The sequence below is a fragment of the Rhipicephalus microplus genome, chromosome 3 (assembly GCF_043290135.1).
Source record: "Rhipicephalus microplus isolate Deutch F79 chromosome 3, USDA_Rmic, whole genome shotgun sequence".
NCBI lineage: Eukaryota > Metazoa > Arthropoda > Arachnida > Ixodida > Ixodidae > Rhipicephalus > Rhipicephalus microplus.
In genome coordinates, this window is record NC_134702.1 from 53,019,152 (window position 1) to 53,041,610 (window position 22,459).

At 46.5% G+C, this 22,459-nt stretch overlaps 1 protein-coding gene and 1 long non-coding RNA gene across 2 annotated transcripts in view; one reads left to right on the forward strand and one right to left on the reverse strand.

Moving 5' to 3' along the window:
• The window catches only part of LOC142803733 (uncharacterized), a 256,809-nt gene that overhangs the window by 231,720 nt on the left and 2,630 nt on the right, over positions 1-22,459 (reverse strand). The window lies entirely within an intron of this gene.
• Positions 1-22,459, forward strand: part of LOC119174485 (uncharacterized) — a 91,551-nt gene that overhangs the window by 28,247 nt on the left and 40,845 nt on the right. Inside the window, exon 2 of the mRNA XM_037425415.2 lies at positions 10,576-10,660. Coding sequence (XP_037281312.2) covers positions 10,576-10,660 — 85 coding nt within the window. The remainder of the gene's footprint in view (positions 1-10,575; positions 10,661-22,459) is intronic.

The window sequence follows — 22,459 nt, forward strand, 5'->3', positions numbered from 1 at the left end:
GTTTCGAATCCCCCGAGCGTAGGTGTTTAACGCTTTAGCATTAAATAGCCCATTCCGCCGAAATTTCGGTATACGGGTCGCTGGTATTGAGCAAAAAACCAGCGTCGTTCGTGGACGAAAATTTGAGATAGACGCAAATAAAATAAATTATTTAAAATATCTCTAGATGAGAATCGAATCCAGGCATTCTGCGTGGCAAGCAGGTACTCTGACGATTGCTTAGGCCAGTGCTTGAGGCTGTGACAAGAATGTGAATGTGAAAAAACAAGAATGTGAATTTCACGTATATGTATAGTGCAAGAAGTCTTACGCATGTAATATTACGTGGCATAAGCGTAGACTTGCACCAGGTGGCAAGGTATAAGACTTGCTCGAAGAGTGGGTGGGTTACAGGCTTATACACGTAGCAAAGTGCTCACGATACTTAATCGTCATTATCAGCAATAGAATGAACAGAGTGGGCAACTGCGCAGCTGCCGGTGGCTCTTTAATTGCGAATGCGTAGATGGTATACTTAGCCCATTCGCAAAAGGACGAGTCATGGCGTAGTGGACCCTTCGCACCTGTACTTTCAGTCGGCATTCCTGACATAGACACAAAGACGAAGCTATTTACTGAAAGACAGAATTTTGTCAGCCTATACGAAGGCTATAGTGATTAATACGGCGATGCAAAAAAGCCCAATCACGCCAACGCGTTGTATACTTTTGAAGGGGATGCTCGATATTCCGCCCATTTTTACTAAAGAAATGTCTCAGAACTTGTACAGATAAGTATACTCGTAAGTTGTGTATAGACTCGCAAACTCTTTTGCCGTTCGCTGACTTTGCTAATTGCTCATTGGCAGATTTTAAGCATCATTGGCTTCAGCTCAATGATCTACATATGCTAATCAATCCCGTATTTTTCGCCTTGGGCTAGCTGTGTTTCGACCATATTTATTTTGGCCTCATCCGAGAATCGCATCAGAAGTTTCAACCCATTTGATTCTTTTTTTACGAATTCTCTTCCCTGTCCTTTTTGCCCGTGCTTTTATTGCGCCTACGCAATTTTTTTTTTTCGCTTCAATTTTGGTCCGTGAAACGAGTGATTGTTAAGCAAGCAAAGTAATATAGACATTTAAATTTTTTTTAAAAAGGCGTCGAAACCTACTTTTTTTTTCAGAAATGGAAGGCTAACTCGGAACTTTCGTTTTGCGAAACTTTTTGACAAACATCGTTCCTGTCGTGACGACCCGTAAAATTTTATTATTTTTGTTTATTTCCCGATCTCGCTCTCTCTGTGTTGCTAAGCCGAGAAGAAGAGCAAGACAAAGTATGTCTGCAATCTTCCTAACAAGTCCTGCGTATGACTTGAAAAATCTTTTCGAGCCATTCATTTCGTGGAAATGCGCCTCCCGTCTGCCCGTCTCGTTGTATAAAGCTCACGATGACCGAGCCGCGTTTGTCAAAACCTCTTTTTTTAAGGTTTTTATCCTTTCACATTTTTTATTCAACAACCCTCACTCACTGATTCTTTTCTCCGCCATACCTTCATTTCTATATTTCCGTTTATTCAAGTAACAGTTCGTACGTTAAGCCGATTTCGATGCCCAATATCCAAAAGTGGTACACACTCTGGAGGATCCGCACCTTCGCGCGGTCTTTCGAAGCTCCCCCAGTGTGAGGGAATGTTAAGTAACAGCCGAACCGGAGCGATCAATTTCACCGCCACGCGTCCAGCTCGGCTTCTCCGCCAAAATGCGAGAGAGGCCCACGAAACCGTTCAAAACGTTTCCGTGCTCGGACAAAACGGCCGTCGCGGGCGACTGGACGGAGCTGCGGGGTGGTCACTTGTTTTGTTTGCTTGCGCGTTTGTTCCTTTCTGGACGTGTCATCAATCGCCATGTCGCTTTGCGTTCTCTCTTTTGATCTGGAGAAGAAGAAGAAGGGGAAAAAAAAGGGCATGCAGCTATACAAGATCGATGCGTTGTGCGCGATTTCTCGACGTTGGCGCCGGGCGTGCGCGCCGCCTCGTGGTGCTTCGAGAACTTGTCTTTGTTGCGAAATTTCCCTGCATGGACACACGTTTATAACGCTCCTGTGAGCGATAAAGAAAATTGAAGTTTTGTAAACTTCCTCTTTATGTTCTTGTCTATATTCTCTTCAACTGCTCCAACTTGACGTCTATACTTAGTTCTTCCCTTCTTCCTTTCTTTCTTTTGTCTGTCATTTCTTTCTTTATTTTCTTTTTTGTTGTATTTCCCTGAAAATCATTGCTTAATGAGTTCAAAAGCACTCTCTCTTGTTCTTTTGTTATAGCTCACTTCATTTAACGGAGAACAAAAGGAGCATCAAAAAGACTTGGCCAGCCCCACTGTTCCCAGAGGGACGTGGCAGTAGCTTTTGCCATCGCCCCGTTTTCTTATCTCTCGCGCCATCGGCATAATAATAGATAGCCCGCTTTGTCACTTTCTATGGGCGGTAGCTTCAGTCACTGCTGTACGCCCTGAGCATATACATCGCGTGAATATTCCCTCTTTCTCGCTGTTTTATAGCCTTATATAGCGCATGCTTCATTCTACATTTTGTTTTATTCTTTATGCGTGGTTAATAAAAGCACTAGCGAGAATCAAGGGTGCATGAAACACCAGCTGCGCATTCTCTTTCAAGTGCTGAGAGTGGCCCATCAAGATCGCATCGAGTGCGACGCGATCGAGTGATTTTGTTGTTTTATTTTGGTTTTAAAGTGTGTTGCTACTTTTAAACACTTTCCGTAGCGTCGAAAGCTGGCGTGACAACGAAATGGTCGATAGCTGATGTCAATCAGCTATCGACCGTTTAGCTATCGTTATCGGTGGAGAAGCAGGAGTTGATGATCGTGCAGACAAAGAATATGGCTCGAGTGTTTGAAGTTGTCTGATGCGATTGCATAACCGAGTGTGCAAGTTTTTGTTAGGTTTGACGTCTTTCACGAATGATCTCGGTATTCGCAGCTATAGCCTCGCTTCACATATGCTTCATTAAAAAGTTATACAGCTGAGAGCCAACTGAGAGTGTTGAATGTGTGAGAGTTTTCAGAAGGCACGTTTCTTCGTAACAATGCGTGTTCCTGGGTTGCCATTGGAAGCTCCTTAAAGAAGTTCTACAGTGTATTGCGAGTCTTTCGTGTTCTCGTTTAGAAAACGTGCCAAGGGAAGTTTGCCATTAAGCTCACAAAACACACAAGGCTTCGCGCTTTCGTTAAACTTCGTCGAACGAGGTATAAAAAATCAGCTTGCTCATTTTTAGTCGTTTTGTATTATAAAGCGTGCAAGAATAAGAGTTTAAGAAGAAGGGTATATAAAGGAGGAGTCCTTAAGCGCTAAAGGTCGCGCGGCGTCTCCCACAGCGCCATATATGTAAGTTCTCTTAGCCTTTATACCCCGCGGTGGAGACCGGATATTCATCATCCCCAAAACGGTCCGTCGAGAATGGGCCCCGCCCGCCCGCCACCACGACGCCCCCTTATGTAGCCCCCTTCAACAAGTAAAACAAGAAACTAATTTATATGTTTTCCGGAAGATCTCCAGCGGGAGCTCTTCTGTGGTAAACATAGAAGAAAGGCACGTGAAGGAAGAGTGGACCGCTTTGGGGAAAATTTTTAAAATTCTCCACGTCCTTTAGGGCAATAACCTTTTTCTCTTCGCCCCTTTGATCCCGCACTTCCGCAAAGCAGTTTTGAAGGGAAGAGGAAAGATATGTGGGAGAATTGGGGAGGACGGAAGTAAAGAAGGAAGGCAAAGTAGCAAGAGAACCAAGTCACGTACCTCGCGTTTTGTATGAAAATGCGTTTAAGTGCAGTTCATCAGTTTCTGCACGTTATTGCTTGTTCGTTTGGTTAGTTGTTTGTTTCTTGTCTTTGGTCTCGGAACGTCGTCGTTCCATTCGCCCAAAGTGCCGTTGAGCGCGAGGAACGTGGATTTCTTCCGACATCCAAGAGAAAATAAATAAAATTGTTTTGTTTGTTATTTGTTCGTACCGATTCGGGAAGCGGCGCATTGTCGTTGGCCACTATACTCGGTAATAGCTGTTTCCGGTGCACAACTGAGTTCAGTGCGTTTGCCGAACATCGCCGCCGTCGATGGCCGTAAAGGCTCCCCCTAAAAGGCGGGGGGGGGGGGATATGAGAAAAGTCTGACCTGCAGCGTTTGGACGGACGGGCTCTGAGTACACTCCGTGTAAGGAGGCGGACTCAATATTTATGGTGCCTTGTACGTCCATCGCCGAGTTCGAATGTAAGCCGTAGACAAGAGGGATTTTTTTTTCTGCTGCAGTGTGAAGGGGGGCTGTTTTGTATACATCATAATGCCGAGTGCAACATCTAAAGGCAATGGGACTACATGGACGACCACTCCTACGTATACACTCGAGTTATATTCACGCCGTTGGATGTCCCGCGCCCCCGAAGCAAGTGACATGATTGAATGCATGCGAACAGCGTTAAGGATGCGAAAAGATGTGACGTTTCTTGCGCCCCCCGGGGATCTTCATGTTGAGCGCCTGCTTCCGTGATTTGTCCTTGAAAATGGCATTATATTCGTCTCTTACTTCACTGACCACGAGCTTCGCGATCTTTAAACTCCGAGAGTCGTAACGTTTTATGGTGCTAGTACCGTCTCCGACAGGAACGTGATGGCGCGTCAAATTTTATTTAGCAGAGTGACAGGTTTTTCATTCTAATTTTTTAAGTTACATTCGATAGATAGTAGGATCACTGGAACTGATGGAGTGTAAATGTTCTTCTCGCTGCCTTAAGGATCGACCGGTCGCACTTCATGCGAGAGCGTTACATCAAGTATTGTTTTGCTAAGTTCAACAAGCACAGTTAACTTGAATCCATCTTGACATTGCCGTTGCGAAAAGAATGGTTTCGCTGAACGATTAAATCACCTATATTGATACCTATAGTCTTATGAACTAATCACCCCATATGGCGTTTCTCTTTTCGCCAGTGATGTATCATACTTAGTGGGCTATTTGCGCATGCGAAGCACTTGTCTTCACCTATGCATGCAATTAGCAGTATACGGTGCACTCGGACTTGCTTTTAGGTTCGTCATGACTCTGTCACGTCATACGATGTCATACGTTATCCGGACTTTGTATTCATTTTGAATGTAACGAACTTTTTTTCATTACTTTTTTTGCCAATTCACTTCTTTGCCGTACCGAGATATCCACCATTGGAAGGAGTTGGTGGCGTGTCAAAATAGGTAGAGCACTCACAACCAGGCCGAGTGGCCGAGTATATATATATATAATGGCCGACTATTTGGTGCGCGTACATGCTAATACGCGCACCAAAAGGCTCAATGACTTGGTCCATACTCAATCTAACGAGCTCAACGCCAACAAGGCGGGATGCGTGTCTCGCCTTGTTACATTTTGCCCTTTGCTCATCTTGATCTGCTTCCATTTGAATGTTTCCAGAAAAACCATGTCCCTGTTGTGTTGTTCTACTCGGGCATTGATGCAAAGAAACAGTGCAGTAACGTTGCGATCCGAAAGCGTAACCATATCAGTATATTTCCTCCAACGTTCGAGACGACAGCCTCGATCGTTTCACATCGATCACCTCCGACGACGTTTCCATTCTTGTCTGACGTGATGGTCAGGGCGCGTCGCTTCACATGGAGCCGCGGAAGTCCTTTTGATGTCCTAGCCTATGAAGGCGCACCGAAAGTGCGACCATCTCCAGAAAGCGATTCGTCGAGAATACGGCGGCCCCAAGTCTGCGGCAGCTTTATCGTATGCTATCGAGAACAACAGATTCCTCCGTGGGGCAAGCGCAGAAACTCTTTCTTGTTTGCATTGCCATTATCACACCCAGCCGCAAACTATAGAGCCAGTGATCTGAAGTGCGCACACTCAAGGATGGATAGGGCACGTGACCACACTATATAATGCCATTCGTGGACCACATACAGCTAATGGTCAAGCGAACAGGAAGCTGCTTCCGTTTCCTCTCTTTCTTCCGGTTCCTCGTCACCATCATCCATTGCGGGGACGACGTCTCCCCGAGCAAGGCCACAATGGCATATATGGTATACGCACGTATACACACACACACACACACACACACACACACACACACACACACACACACACACACACACACACACACACACACACACACACACACACACACACACACACACACACACACTGTGGTCCTCATCGAAACACACACGCAAACGCTGCAGGCACCAAGACGGGCAGGATGATCAGTATCGAATTTCGCGAGGCTCCAATGAGCCTCTCCTCCTGTCTATATGTCTCCTTCTCTCTCTCTCTTACCGTCGCGTTCTTTCGATTGTCTCCGCACACACCGTTGTCCACGCGCCCCCACCTCTTTTCTCTGGGCACGGTTCCGCAAAGTGGCCTGGCGATGGGCAATCCGGTAGAGCCGTGCGTCGGCGGTCCAGACGGTCATTCAGTATGTGTGACAACGCGAAGGGCCCTATTGTCGTCTCGCGTCTCAACCTCCTATCCCTCCACTCTACCCCTCGCTATCACGCCGTACGGATGACGATGAAGAGGGAGAACGAATGAGACGTTGTAGAGAAAAGAAAGTGTCCCGAGCGTACAGAGAAGACGAAGAAGAGCGGAGAAACGATGCCCGGAGCCAGGCGACCGTGTCGTCCTTGGTGAGATGGTGCCAGTAGATACGGTGAGAAACGGCGGATGATCGAGTGCGCGCACGCGAAAGGAAGGCCTCGCTCTTCCTATTCGGAGTGCAGAGTGTGCGCCACTTCTTTCTGCTCGGAGGTCCGTGTCACGTGTCTCAGAGTGCGCATGCGCAGCCACGTGACACTGATGCGTGTGCGCACGGAGGTTACGTGAACGGAATCCCATCCTTCTCAGGCCTGTTCCTATGGCATCAGTGGATGGATAGTCAGCGCACCCTGGGTGCCTATACAGCTGACTCTATAGGTCGCTACGATTCCACTCCACAGTGGCCGAATATACGAGCGAAAAGTTTCCTCCTAAACAGCTGTTATGTGTCCTTCATTGTTTGTAACGGTTAACATTGCGCATTGTATGTATGACTGCTACTGCGGTCAAACGTATTCGAGCACTGCTGCAGTCACAGCATGACTTTATGACTGCTGTTGCAGTCACTACGGCGGTCTTGTGTTTGATTCCCATTTTCTGCGAGTTGTTTCTTCAATCGCTCTCATTAAATTGTCTAAGTGTGACAGAGGATACTGTGTGCAGATATAGGCACATCCCCTCCTCTGTCACTTCACGAATTCTTCAGTGTTTGGCTTAGAAGTTCAGTGACTGAAGCGAGCAACGTGTTTTAAAGATTGTTCTTTCCAAATACCACTACACAAATTTTCTCGTTTACATTATCTTTTGCGCAATTGTCACCGTCTGCGGAAGCAGACGCATTGTCGCTATAATTAGACAGATACAGCGGGATCGTTGTTATTACAAATTCACGTTACAATCTTGCACACGTTTCACGTCACCAACGAGCGTAAACACGTACCGGCTCATGCGTTCTCATGCGGTCCTTTATTTTCCTTTGCTTTTTCATTGCGGTTCAGTTATCTCAAAGACCGACATGCAAAATATACAATGTCACGTGAAAATTCACGCGGGTGAACAATGCTGTATACAACGCAGCACACGACCCATTTCAACGCTTCTGCCAAAAGCCTCTCAAAGCGTTATTTCACCGCAACGACCAAGCGGCGCATTCGCCCCGCTTTCTGCGGGCACATCAGCAAACGAGGTGATTTCTCTAGCACTTCGTACGCCTCATTAACACTTTTCCAGTCGTTACGCTCGCATAATTTCTAGTCCTACTGCTGTCTCTTTGCAAATAGCCGTGCGGTTTCTCTTTTCAGGCACGAGAGCTAAGCGCGAGGTCTTCATTCTTGCTCCTTTTTTTCTTCTTTTTTACAGTGTAAACTTTGCCCATTTCACTTTGGTTCGCGCTTCTATAGAAATGTGTGTGCCGATGGGCTGTGGCAACGTTTTGTGTGTCCGTGTGGATGGTCTGAGAATTTTGTGTGTGAAATTACACGGAAAACTTAGAGGATCGGCTAAATAGAATCGAAAGTACCACGTTTTGAGGAGATAAACAGGTTTATACAAAAAAAAAGGAAAGAGAAATAGCACTCGTCAACGCGAAATTGGTAAGACTACGTTGGTTTAAAGTTGTTGGCGAAATCTTCGTTATGTCACGTGCTTGTGCTGAAAACCAGTGACACGAGAGCTGTGAATAGGGTAAGCACTCGCTATGGCGTCTTCATCATAAATAATTTGCGTTTTTTTTACACGTGAAGATTGAGAAGAGGCAAAACGAACTCGCTATGCTATGTCGAACTTTCTCTCCGTCCAGTCTAGATTCTACAGAGGGGGAAAAAAAAACTCAAATTTGGCCGCGTGTGTTGCCGTAAAAAAAAAACAAATTGTGTCACAAAAACAGCGATGTGGCAGCCACGCGGCTTTGTGAAAACGTGCTTTACAGTTATCGTGTGCACATAAAGAAAGAAAGAAAGAAAGAAAGAAAGAAAGAAAGAAAGAAAGAAAGAAAGAAAGAAAGAAAGAAAGAAAGAAAGAAAGAAAGAAAGAAAGAAAGAAAGAAAGAAAGAAAGAAAGAAAGAAAGAAAGAAAGAAAGAAAGAAAGAAAGAAAGAAAGCTCCAAAGCAGCGACCATTAAAATAATTCTACGAGGTCAAAATTAATTATTGGGTAATATCCCGCTGCGTACCATTTGCAAGTCAAGTAACCAGCAAGCAAAACAGCAGCTCCGCTGCAAAAGCGAACACGAACGACTGTGCACTTTTAATTATATGCAGCACGGTTCCCCGTGCATGCATGAACGCTATTTCAACTATTCTCGGCGGCACCCGCAGTGGAGAAATCGCTCGTCAAACCTGCCACAGGTATCGGGCGTTACGTTGAGACTTGGGGCTCAATTAATCAGTCAACCACTCTGCGAAAGAACAGAAGAAAAAACTTGCTATGACAAAAAAAGTCGATATTTGTCGAGACAGCGCACCAATTTTCAAACACCCATTTGTTCTTATTTCATCACCCACGTACACTATGTTTGCTTCTCGAGTTCGCGTGCATATTTTTCTCGCGTTTATTCACGATTACTGTCGACAATCGCACGACGCGTTGGGCAAATTACAGACGAAGTTAGATGAATACAAGCTATATATCTTCGGGTTTATGCATGCCGTATATAGGTGGCGGAACGGGCCATCGTTCCTTCTCATCGGATCTTCGAAAAGAGCCCCGCGGTAGTTCTTTTCAACCCTCTCTTTTTTTTTTGGATTATTCTTCAATTTAATACTTTTTTTAATCTTCCAAAAAAAACGTTGCTTGTCGGAGTAATTCAAAACTGTTTTATTTCAACCTCCCCTTTTCCGCTTCGTCGAACCGGAATATAAATTGGATACAGCGCCTTAGCTCCAGAAACGGGTGAACTGCGAACTTTAACAAAAAAAAACTAAAATGAATTTGGCACGACGTTTTTACCCAAAACTATAGAACAACCAGTTTGTTTTACCGATGCGAGAGGATTCCTGGGTGCCCCCCTTCGGAAGGCAAAGTAATTTCGACACTCCCAGTTGGCACGGGAACATAGATTAACCTATAAACGTAGAAAACAAAAACTGCGTATATGACGTACGTACATTCCTATCCGAATGGAAAGAAAAACTTACATAGCAAAGAAGTGGAGTACGCAACGAATTCTCCTCTGCATACTGATTTTCTTTTTTTTTTTTTGCTTCTTCGATTCATTCATACCATTGATTCGTTTAGGTAGGCGAAGCGCAAGCCAAACATCACCCTGCAAAATTTACAATGCCCGCATTTTTGTTAAACACACACGCAGGTACACACTCACAAAAGATAAGACTTTCCGCGTGCGCGCGTGCGTAAGACTTACGCCGGAACGCTTCGAAAATTGTTTCGGGCCAGCCGAGGCGAATTCGGTGTTAAAAGGAGCAAACGGCCCAACGAGAGACAGAGAAAGAAAGAGATACGAACGGAAAGCGGATTGGCGTTCCAAGTTGTTGTACGCTGTTGGGCATCAATTGTTACGTGTTTCTTTTTGCTTGACCTAAACAAAGCTAGAACAAAGAGACGCCCTGTAGAAATGCGCTCGGCGCCCTCCAGATGCGGGTGGGAACGCATTTGCCTTCTTGGCGGCGGGGACGGCAGCCGCGCTAGCAGTTTCGCCGGCTGCCTCCCGTCGCCATCTCAGGTTGCCCCGTGAAATGGCGAACGTCATTTGCACGACGACATCGCGCGTCTCTCTCTCTCTCCCTCCTTCTTCAAGGCGTTACATTCGCCTTCCATAACAACCTCATCACCTGGCTCCAACAGTTACATTTGTATGTTCCCTTACTCTTTCGCGTATAACTATCTCGTTTACTTCTCTGTATGCATGCTTTATGGGTCGCTGTGTAATATTTAAGAGCACATAGCGTGAGGAGAATGTGTTCGCAAATAGACGTTTTCTTTTTGTTACATTTACGAAAGGGGTTGACAAGCTTTCGCTGACAATGCTTCCTGTTTTTCGCAGGCGATTCCCCGGAGACTGGCGTTGCCCGTGGCGCTCGTTTTGGCTGCAGCGGTGGCCGCCTGTCTGATACCCTTGGCCGAGAGCAGTGAGTATTGTTGCACAAGGGACTTTTTTTTATACCATCCGTTACATTCATTTGTTCTCTCTCTCTCTCTCTCTCTCTCTCTCTCTCTATATATATATATATATATATATATATATATATATATATATATATATATATATATATATATATATATATATATATATATATATATATATATATATATATATATATATATATATATATATATTTGTGTGTGTGTGTGTGTGTGTGTGTGTGTGTGTGTGTGTGTGTGTGTGTGTGTGTGTGTGTGTGTGTGTGTGCGTGCGCATGCGTTCTGGCACTAAAGTGTAGTGAGGGCAAGGTAAACAACTGAAACGCAATAAGGGCATCCTTCCAAGCAAGCGAGACACCGTGAGAAAGTGTGAGCGAAGTGGTGCTGGTGCGTGAGCGGAGGCATACTTAATGCGTGTGCTTACCCATATATCCTGGAGGATAGCTTATTGCATTGTCTTCGACTCTCTGAGTGAAAGAGCGTATCAGATGCTATACTTGTTGAGAAAGGAAGAGGGATCAATACATTACCCCTGGATGAGTACGGTCAATTAGGAGGTATGAAAATATGCTGAGGACTCAAGTCATGCTAAACAAGTCACATGGTGATAACGTGGGAGTTAGTGAGTGAATGAGCGAGCGAGCAAGTGGATATCCGAGCATTGTTTAATGCTTATCTGCATGCGACTGTGTCAGGCAGCTATCGAGCAGGAATAGGCAGTGAAACAGTGTCTGGCCAATAATCTTCGCCTACTCAAAGATCTGTAAAGTAATGCATAGCATCACGTATCTATAATATAGCTTAGTTTCAGCTGCAATAAGCTGAGTGTTTTTTTGCTGCGCATCATTTTAACACGGGCACGATATTTCTAAACGGAGAACTTCTACAACAATACTCATCTGAGATCATCTAATCACTTACCTATACTTGGCATTGTTTTCGCCACGTCCCAAATCAATCTCGCTTTTTCAAACGAGCTCCAAGCTTCACAGATTATCGCACGCATACACTGAAGCGCCTATAGCCAATATTTAAAGGATGTTCAGCAGACACCACACAAACGCTTTCCCAGGGCCGCATTTTCACCATTAAACATGTCCGCCTGTGCCGCTGCTCAACATCCCCAGTGTAAAACAAGACCGGCAGACAGCGAAAGAAGATGCGGCGGTGAATTAAAAACCAGACTGATTTATGCTCAGCTGCGCGAAAGAAAAAAAAAGAAAGGTTTCCATACATTCCTAAAACGAAATGTGGAATTTATGCATGCATTGCACCGTGTAATCTCGTCCAGCGAGCGAGCTTCGCGAGAAGGAAAACGCGAGGCGCTCGCTTGCATTTCTCCACCACCAGACGGCAGGCCATGGTATTTCTGCTCGCGTTAACATAACGACGCTCGGGCCGGTCCCAGAGGCGGGAAGCGCATTGGTCTGGTTTTTTCGTTCTGTTGCTTCGCATCACCGTCCACATACTTCGCCTCTCTTTAGCTCTTGCTCTTTCTTTGAGGGAGGAGGGAAGAAAAAGAGGGAGAGAAGGGCTTGCATCGGCTATAGCCTGGTGTCTGATTACCACTCGCAGAGCGTGGACGCGTGCCACACACGAAAAATTAGTAACTTTACGATGCATTTCGATGATTACCCCAAAAGAGAGCATTAACCCTCGGTGATGTTGAGATACATGATTGGCGTTCATTAGTCATAAATAATGATCGACATGGGAAGGAGGGAGGGTAAGTCTTGCACGCGATGCTTCTAAGCTGCCAGCTCCCTTCGTCGGGCATTTCTCTCACTCAAACACCCACCCTCGCATTTGTGGTCTTATCTTTATCTTTATTATAGTTATTTTTTCGAGCACCCTATTTGTCACGGTGCTTTTAACTCATGGGTGTTGGGAAAACACTGACCATGACCGTGCGACCGTCGACGACGATGGAGGGAACTCAGACCCGCTTCGATCCAAGGTAGACTGATAATTTTACGGTACATTAAGGAGGAATACGAAACTACGCACCGGCATCAGTGACGGTCGCTTCGTCAGTGTCCCGAGCATGTGAAAGCGCAAGATCTGCTCTTATCTCTACAGTCTGTGGAGAAAAAAAAGAGTGACTTGACTCTCTTCTGGGAGTTCTGGCTTGCCACTTGTATGACTCTTAAAAGGGACACGTGAACTCTCTTAGGAGACATTTATGCTTTTTTTTCGGAGATTCGTGTAACCCAAAAGAGAGTGTTTCTTCAAAGAAACTCCTATGTGGGGTAAGCCAGAACGAACCGAAAAGTTTAACACGTATTCTTTTTGTACTGTAGTGATACCCAGTTGAATAAAATAATAATAATAATAATAATAATAATAATAATAATAATAATAATAATAATCACATCTGAAGTTTTACGTCCCAGAACCACGATATAATTTATAATTATAAGACATGCCGTAGGGGAGGGTTCCGGAAATTTTGACCATCTGGGTGTTCTTTAGCGTGCACTGACATCACACAGTACACTAGCCTCTACCATTTAGCCTTCATCGAAAAGCGGCCACCGTTGCCGGAATCGAACCCGCGACCTGCGAGTGAGCAGCCGTGAATCGCAACTATGGTTCCACCGAAGTGGACTGCCCAGTATATTGAAAACAGCTTGTGTCATGTGGCTTATGCGGCTAACGCGATCAATTATCCAATACAAAGCGTCGACGGTATAAATACTGCTTTATGTATGTATGCTAGTTTGCTCGTATAAATGTCGCTGAACCTTCTAAAGGCCCCCAAGGAGGCAATAACATTCCGTCTCTTAAACGCGTTCTTAACCCGGCGTGTCACAGTGTGTCATAGAGTTGTGCGCCCTCGGTGGGGCAATTGCTGGCTTAGATTATCGGACTAACCTTGCGTTTAGCAAGCACCTGGACAAACCAAGCACGTAATCTGACTAGCTCAAATTTAAGAAACGTACTTGCGAAACAAAACCGGAACGAAAAAGGAGGTGCACCACAGAGTGTTAAACTTTTTGCCAACGACACATTTCGATCTGGGAAATCCGCGTGTTCGTGTCGAATCTCAAGACTCGACGCTTAAGGTTGTCAAGGCTACATTGTGTGAACGGAAGTGACGCCTGTTTGCAGCCAGATAAATATGTATACGCTAAACTACGAAATTGCGCGATAAGCGTGGCGCAATTTCCATCTTACGCCCCAGAGGACACACGCCCGGTTAAATTCAACTTTACTCCGCGAGAGCTACATGCACAAAAAGCACGCGTATAGCTAATCCAGCTACTACGTGTAGCGACATCGCTTTTATTTTAAGTCAAGATGTATAACGTAATGATCAATGAGAGTCCATTAGCCGAGCTCCGTAAGGGACAGCCTTCGCTTTCATAATAGAGGAGCCCTCTAATACGGTGCAGTGTGGCGGAAGCTGGCTCATCTGACCGGGCACCGGATTTCGTGTAAAAACGCGTTTGGGTCGTGAGAACGCGTTGCGTAGCTAAACCAACCCGATCTCCATATTCGACGTAAGATGATTACTCGCATGTTCTCTCAAAAAACCTTACTTAGTGTACGACTGTCTTGTCGTGTTTATCTTTTTATGAGCCGGTACTGCAGCTCTGTAGCCTTTCACGGTGCTGCACGGATCTGGTAGGACATCCAAAATATACGGTTTGCTCTCCCAACGCTGAGACTGTCGCAGTTCTTAAGCCGGGCTCCCTTGAAAGGAAAGATTTACGGCCTGTCCAGCGACGGAGCTTTCCCCGAAACCCCGCGTGAAATAACGGCTATAGCGGCCAGGGTTTGACGACAGTCAAGAATGGGCATCTCTTCGCCCCGTATGCGGATTTCACTTGACAGTCGTTGTTTCGTGTCTTTCTTTTTGAGCTTTTTTTTTTCGCAAAAGTGCGAGTCCACAATAGTGGGCCCGAAAGATGCGGAAACGTGCAACATCGGTGCCGTGCAACAGTATAACAATAATAACGCCCCAAAAAAAAATATATGACAGCGTTGGAAGAGGACGAGTGCACTTTGGGAGTCACTCCAAGTCTATTTCGCCGGAGTTTCTTATACGTCAGCGCGCGCTTTTGTTTACGCACGACGAATGGACTCTATCGGGGGGCCTGTAAGCAGGAATCGCTGTAAGCAGAAAGAACGGTTAAAAGAGAAGACGAAAAGAATCGACCTTCGGTTCTGGTTTGCCCCCATGTGTTTCTGCAAAAAATGGTCTGGAGATCTTTATCTGATACTGTCGCCTGACAGACCACCAACGGTGGCGCATAGGTATAGAAGTGAAGAAGACAGTAAATAATGGTATGGGCAAACTCATCGTTTGTGTTGAGTTAACGCAATGTTAGGTTGCTGCTATCACAGAGGATAATCAACATTTGCCAACACAGGTAATAAACCTTTTTCTTATATCAGCGAGACATCTAGCCCAATTTTGTCAATGCTTTGTATACATATAAATGCGGTAGTGAGCTATATGAGGAAGGTCTCCCCTTGGACGAGTGGAATTCGAGCAGCCATCGTCACCTTCTTCACGTACACTGTTATCGAAAGGGTGTGTAAGGTCTACGCTCTCTTGATAAAAAAAGAAAACAGAACAAAACTAAAACATTCACCAGAGCTCTTCCACCTCTGGGAAGATGGAAGCCAGCGGGAGCGGCTGCACGTGCTGCCCACCGGCTAAGCGTCGTTCTCGTGCCCATTCGCGCTTTTGTGCACGTTGGCGCTCCTTTCACTCCTGCTGCTTTCCCTTCGATGAAAACGACCCCCCGTTTCCCATAGGAAGTCCAAAGGGCCACTGCTGTTAGCAGCGCCAGCACAGTCTCTACGTCACGAGACAACGAAGCGAAAGATATTGGTGGGAAGTGCCACCACCGAGCATCATTCTCAATAAGAAATGCTCGAAAAACGCGGGTAAATGGGGAAAAGGAACAGCACAAGCGCACCGAGTATCGCGATGCTTGTGGCGTCGAAAAACTGTCGTTCTATACGCGGACGCGATCCGCCAGAAGCTAGCCGTTTACAGTTACGCTATATAAACGCCGCGAGCAAGGGCAGTCCCACTGCTTGTTCGAATGAGGATTTTATGAAGATGGTTGCTGTAATCAAGCATTACAGCAATGCTTGCTGCAATTCTTCCTGCAATGTGGCGCAGAGTGTCACACGAGAGTGGAGGCTGCAATGCAGTTCCAGAATAGCACACATGCAGAAAAAATAACCGAGTCATAGTCCGGGTGGAATGTAGAGGGGAATGTTATGTGTCCCGCCTCGCTCCATCATCCTCCTGTTCTCTTTTCTATGCGCGAAACCGCTGGCAAACCGTACTCCATGTTATCGAAAGTTCAACAGCCTCGGAGAGGTGCACCCGTCTGCGGGGCTGCTAAAAGCATCGCACAAGGCATGGCCTCCAAGGCTGGTGAGATACGAGTATATATAGAAGCAGGTTACGTGGCGCCTGAGCTGCTACTTACGCGAACGCTTATCGCGCATCTTCGCGATAATGTTAAAAAAAAACAGCAGTACACCACCCAGTCAAGGCCACATATCGGAGAAAAACGGCAGATCTTCGCAGCTGAGACATGCCGAAAGTTTGGAATGCCTCGTTCGAAGATCGCTTTCAATCTTACACATCTTCGTTCGTTGCCGAGCGCGACGTCTTTGTCGAAGTGCTCTCTCTCTCTCTCTCTCTCTCTCTCTCTCTCTCTCTCTCTCTCTCTCTCTCTCTCTCTCTCTTCTTCTTCTTCTTCTTCTTCTTCTTCTTCTTCTTCTTCTTCGTTTGCTCTTTGGACAGCGATGCGAGGAGTAAAGAAAACGCGGCGACCTTGAAGTCGGCATCAAGGAACTCGGCCCCGATGCGAATCCACGCATCTTATCGGGTCGGACCGCTGGCGTATAGCAAAAGTGAACGACTAAAGGAGAAGAGCACAACGAGGAGGAAGAGGAAAAGTATGGCGAGAAGAAACTGGAGCGAAAAAGAAAGGGACTCATCGATGTGCGGGCCTGTTGCTTCCTATAGAGACCGGCGCGAAATCGCATAATCTCTCTCAAGGCCCGCGTGGCCAGTTTTGTTCTTGTTTTTTTTTTTTAGCGAAACTGACTGTGCGTTGCTGTTTAGAATGAAACGCTATGCCAGAAGCGGTATGCCCTACCACACCCTCGCCCCCTTCTACACTTTCACTCGCCCCGCCGCGGTGGTCTAGTGGCTAAGGTACTCGGCTGCTGACCCGCAGGTCGCGGGTTCGAATGCCGGCTGCGGCGGCTGCATTTCCGATGGAGGCGGAAATGTTGTAGGCCCGCGTGCTCAGATTTGGGTGCACGTTAAAGAACCCCAGGTGGTCGAAATTTCCGGAGCCCTCCACTACGGCGTCTCTCATAATCATATGGGGGTTTTGGGACGTTAAACTCCACATATCAATCAATCACTTTCACTCCTTGGTTATATACCAAGATGCCCTCACTTATACTCATATTAGGCGTGCCCTGACGATTCTGTCTCGTCTGCTCACCTTTCCCGTGTGTACTTTCACATCAGAATACACTCGCCTTTGTGCGTGCGTGCTCGATGGTTTCTGGAGAGCTGTAACGGCCCGATATGCACCCTCAGAAAAAAATTGGCTAAAAAAGGCGTCTGACTTACATTTTTAGTGAGTATAAATCGACTTGCCGTGTATTAGACTCTTTAAAGAGATATGTTAGCTCTATTTTGGATTACATGGCGCTCTGACGAGAATATATAGTTATCTCAAAAAAAATTAAGTTTACCTTTCCTTTAAAGAGAGTCATATACGGTGACACAAGTCAAGACACGCAAAATCGTATCAAAGGCTGCTTTTTTTTTAGTGTAAGGGCACGCTGTTACTAATCACCGTACGCACCTTCATTTTCGATCCCCTCCGCATCTTCTTGCTTTTAAGTTAGTTTTTCAGACCTCGTATTACGTCCGCAAGGCGGCTGCGCTCTGCAAGTTTTGTCTCGTTTCGTGGTCTTTTCACACACGCTCTGCAGGCCGTTCGATAGGTCACTCTCGATAACATTCCAGATTTGCCCACAGCGCTCCGTTAGCTCCGCGCAACCGCCGTGCCGAACAGACCACACCGGTTCTCTTTTCTAATTATAGAACACGCCTCATACGCCGTCTACCTCGGCGTGGCGTATATGTAGCGTACGTGTGTGGGATTAGTGATATCTGTACGAGAGATGGCCGTGGCTTCGTATAGCCTCATTCTTAGGCGTCACGTGCGACGCCTGTCTCTCCATGCTTGCACGTTACAGACTGTACAAGACGTCCTCTTGAGCAAGCCCCCCGCCACGTGTCCACCAAGCGTCTGTTATCGCTCTGGAGAGCCGCCATTGCTACAGGCCGCGTTAACGGGACCGTTAAAATGCGATGCGTCCTTGTATGACCAGACCGGGCCTTGACTTTTCTTTCTTCGCGATGAATTTCTGGGGTTGCACGTTTTTCAGTCAGATGCGTTCTCGGTGGTTTACGAACGAACCCACGATCGCGCATCGACATTCCTGACCCAATTTTCGTACAGCACGCTAGCCGTGATGCGCGTCAGTACACGGATGTGCCGCGGGTCAGTGGCTGGTATCAGGGACGTTAGACGGATCCCGTTGTACTAATCCGGTTCGTGTGCTGTATCACTTAGCGCGTACATACTATTTGTGAGTACTCGCGTGTAGCACGTGCAGCCGTGTAACGTATCTGCGGAGAATGCATCCTGTTGGGCAGAACGAACGTCTATTTAACGTCCTGTCTATAGCACCTGCCGTGGTGTTGTAGTAGTTATGGCGCTTTAGTACGGCCCCGAAGGTCTCGTGTTCGAACCCCGGTTGCGGTGGCCGCTATTTGATGGACTCGAAATACTGCAGGCCCATGTGCTTTCATTTAGGTGCACGTTGAAGAATCTCATGTAGTCGAAATTTCCGGAGCCCTTTATAACGGCGTCTCTCATAAACACACCGTGATCTTGAGACACATAAACCTCAACAATTGTTTTAATAACGTCCTGCTTTGCATGACTAGCCCAGTTTTGTATACTTCAACTGTGCGTAATTGAAGTGAAGATTTTGCAGTCAGTTGGTTCACTAAAAAGTTCCGGCTAAAGACTTTCCATTGGTTCATCATGTGAAACATGATAATGCAGGTACTCTCCACGACCACGCTCAACATGTGGCAATTTCCTGAGACCGAGAAACAGCCACAACATCAGCGTGTACGTTTTCAACTTGTAATATAGGCCTACTATTTCGCGTGATTACAGTATAAAAAAGTTTTAAGCTGCGAAACATCCGGATTATATTAAAAATAGAAAGAAGCTATAAGTAAGCAGACCTATAGGTAATGAAGCGGATATAGGTAAGTGATCTACGTAAGTGGATCAACTGCAGTGTATGCATCTAGAAAAAAAAGTGCTATCAAAATCTCACCGTCGACGTTCCTCAACATACACCCACGACAAGCAGTTATGACGTACAGTGCATAGAAAAAAAGGCAGCGAAACAGCCTTTGGGTAACCTGCACCTTTTACTGATTACTGGACAGTGCATAGTAAGCCTTTCTTATTAAATCAAATGGCTTGACTAATTAGCGTTGGCAGCTAACTTCAGACGCTAACCGTCCTGGCTGGCTGCGCCTCATATTTTGCAAATCGTCCTTATTTGGCGACCCTCGTTAAATCCTCGAATGAGGCGGAATAACCTGTGAAGAAAAAAAAGCACGCACTTTACCACGTATAGCAGTTAGCAATTCACAATCTGTATCGTGCATCGTCACCGATCTGCTTCACGCACAAACAGCACGCGTACACAAAAAACGCCTTATCGTTTACATCCCGCCACTGTGACACACGCCTTAACACCGACGTGTCGTCCGTCTTCGTCGCGGCTAATTTACCTCATCAATGAGGCACGCGACGAGGATGCTTAGCTAGCCTTGTCGCTAAGCGCCTTTCTTTCATACGACCATCGAGGCATTGACGAGGACCAAAAAATACATAAGTTGCGACGTGAAGACCCAGAAAATATCGGCAACGACGTCGGTGTCGTCTCGGCAGACGCTGCGCTAAGCAGTGACGCCGCAACTTTCGCGAGCGAGAGAAGGAAAGGGGAAGGGTCGCGAACGTCCCTTCTTCATCCTGATAAGTGTCAGAGCCCCCGAAGGATTCGGGAAGTTCCGTCCCGTATCCCTAACTACTGACGACAGAAGACGGCGTGTGCTATGCCGGGCGCGTCACGATCCGCGAAGGCAAGTCTGTTTCATCCCCCTTCTACTCCTTTTCCAGAGCGGCGCGGTCTGGCATCTAGCGCGACGCTCTGGCTCCTAATTGCGAGCGGCGTGTGATTACCCGGAGCCGCCCGATTCCAAGTGCACGCCAGAGGAGTTTTCTTCGAGACTGGGGAAGAGCGCGAAAACGCAGACTCCCCCCCCCCCCCCCCCCCAAACGCGAAGCGCACGTTATAATATATCATATACTCTTTGCCCACCACGACGTATACGTTCCTCTTAGATCTCATTAGCGGTCGTGCGCGGCGGTTCCGGTAATGAGCCTCCGACCTCTTCCTTCATTTCCCTCTGGCTCGGGAGGAGGCTGCCACTTGTTATAGCATCGGTCGGGACGAGACGACGCTCAAGACGACCGGTCGTTTCTCTCTCGCGCGCTGTTTTTCGTGCAGCATATGTCGAAGGTATACAGACGTCGTAGCCTCGTACTGGCTCGTATTAAACTTACCGGACGCGACAATTCTTACCTGAGTCATTCTAATTTCTTTCCAACTGCCCTCCATGCATGCTTCTGAGCACGACGGGTAGAACGGCCGTGCGAGTCTGCCTGGTGCATCTGTCAGCTCCTCATTTTGTGACATGAGTTTTTCACGCTTTCGTAGTTCACTCTTGCCAGGCCTACACTATACCACATTGCCTAATGCTGTTCAGAGCACCCCCCCCCCCCCAACCCTTCCTACACCTGACAGACACAGGCGTGATGCCAACATGCATGCTCCAGCAGTGGGAGGCATGACTGTCCCTCTCTGACCAGGCCGACCAGCAAGCGCTGTTAGACCAGCTTGAACTGGAGGAAGGGGAGGCTAAGGCCAGTGGAGCCCTCGTCTACTACACAATAATGACTTTCACTATTTAACAGAGTTTGTTGTTTTTTGTTCTGTTATTGTCAGGCTGCCCCTGTATGAGGATGGAACAGTACTATACTTCGTTGTTGCTGCCAGGCGTTGATTTTACAGTGCTAGCTGTAGCTTGCATGGAGTTGCTATCAACAAACGAACGAACAAACAAAAAAGCGATGCATGAGCCCACTTTCTGAGGGTGGTTTATTCGACAGCGATATTTACTCCAGCCTCGTATATAACAAACAAGTCTACGATGAGTGCACCACACAGGATGCTGCAAGTTACGGCGAAGTACGGCGAAGTACGGCGAAAGCATGGCCTTCGAGATCAGTTTCTAACTACGAAGTAACCTTTGTTTAATAAACTTTAGTTGAGAGTCAGCGCTCGTGTTGTCTTATCCTTCGTGTGCGCCTTCGTTTTTTTTTTTTTGCACTGTGAGTTATCGAAAAATGAACTATTACCAACTAACCCAGATTTCCCTTCTTGTTCTTCGTTTGTAGATCACGTAATAACAATAATGGGTGCTGTGTAAATCCCGTGAACTCATCAACAGCGCGTAGCCAAGCTGCTCAGTGTCTTCACTTTTGTTCGGTAAAGTTTGGTTGCGGACATATTGTCGACACACACGACAAAATATTCCGAAGTGAGTAAACGAAGCGTGGATGCTGTAAAATCAAAATAGAAGAACTGTACATATGAATCATAACTCGTTACTTCCTGAATCAATGTGCTGGTATAGAGAGAAAGATTCTTCGGTGAACATTGGTAAAAACAGTATGGTGTCTAGTTGTGCGCCTAAACACTTGTTGCTTTGTTTCTTTGGCATGCGAGGCTGATGAGAAATGAATTCAACCATGGTTACGTTAAATTTGTGTCAGAATTCTGCGGACGTCTTTGTATAGATTTGTGATTCGTTTTAGTTCTGCACAACCAACATCACATTCCTTTTCATCGATCACAGCATGCTTGTTCGCAAAACTATGAACAAATATGCTTTTCTGCTAATCACTCATACGAATTTCACAATCTCCAGTGGTTTGCATGTGTGCAAAAATCATCCGCACGCAACTGCCACTCCGCCTCACATTCGTCCCACATACGGAGGCTCAATTTTTGATGACGCACTCAAAGCGTGCGTCCATCTCGATTGGCTCCTCTCCATCAGCGCTGCGTGATGCTTCATATGTCCGCCTCTCAGCGAAGACGGATTTAGAGCGAGAGGAATGCGCGTGAAAGTGTAAACTCACGCAGAAAACATACAGAAAAAATAAAGAAGACGGACCGCGGCCCTGGGCAATTGAATAATCCCGGGCGGAATGCGCTGCGACCAGTAACGCAATCGATGAGTTAAATATGTAGTAAGCCTGAAAGTGGGACGGAATGTATATATGATGGATTCGCGGTTGGTCCTGCTTGCATCGACGCAAATGCGTGGTAAGTGCAACTGACAGGCGAATATTGAAGGATGACCAAAAAAAAGGGGGGGCAAAACAAAAAGAAGCAGTGTTTCTTTCAGGCCTGCTTTGCTGTAGAACTTGAAAAGGACTAGCCACATTGTGCGGTATATTGTGTACACTTCGAAAGATACTATGTCTACAGCCTGGGTTTCAAGCGGATAATGCAGGACTCCCGTTGAGGTACTATAGCGGGTGCATACGATTGCGCCGAGGCCC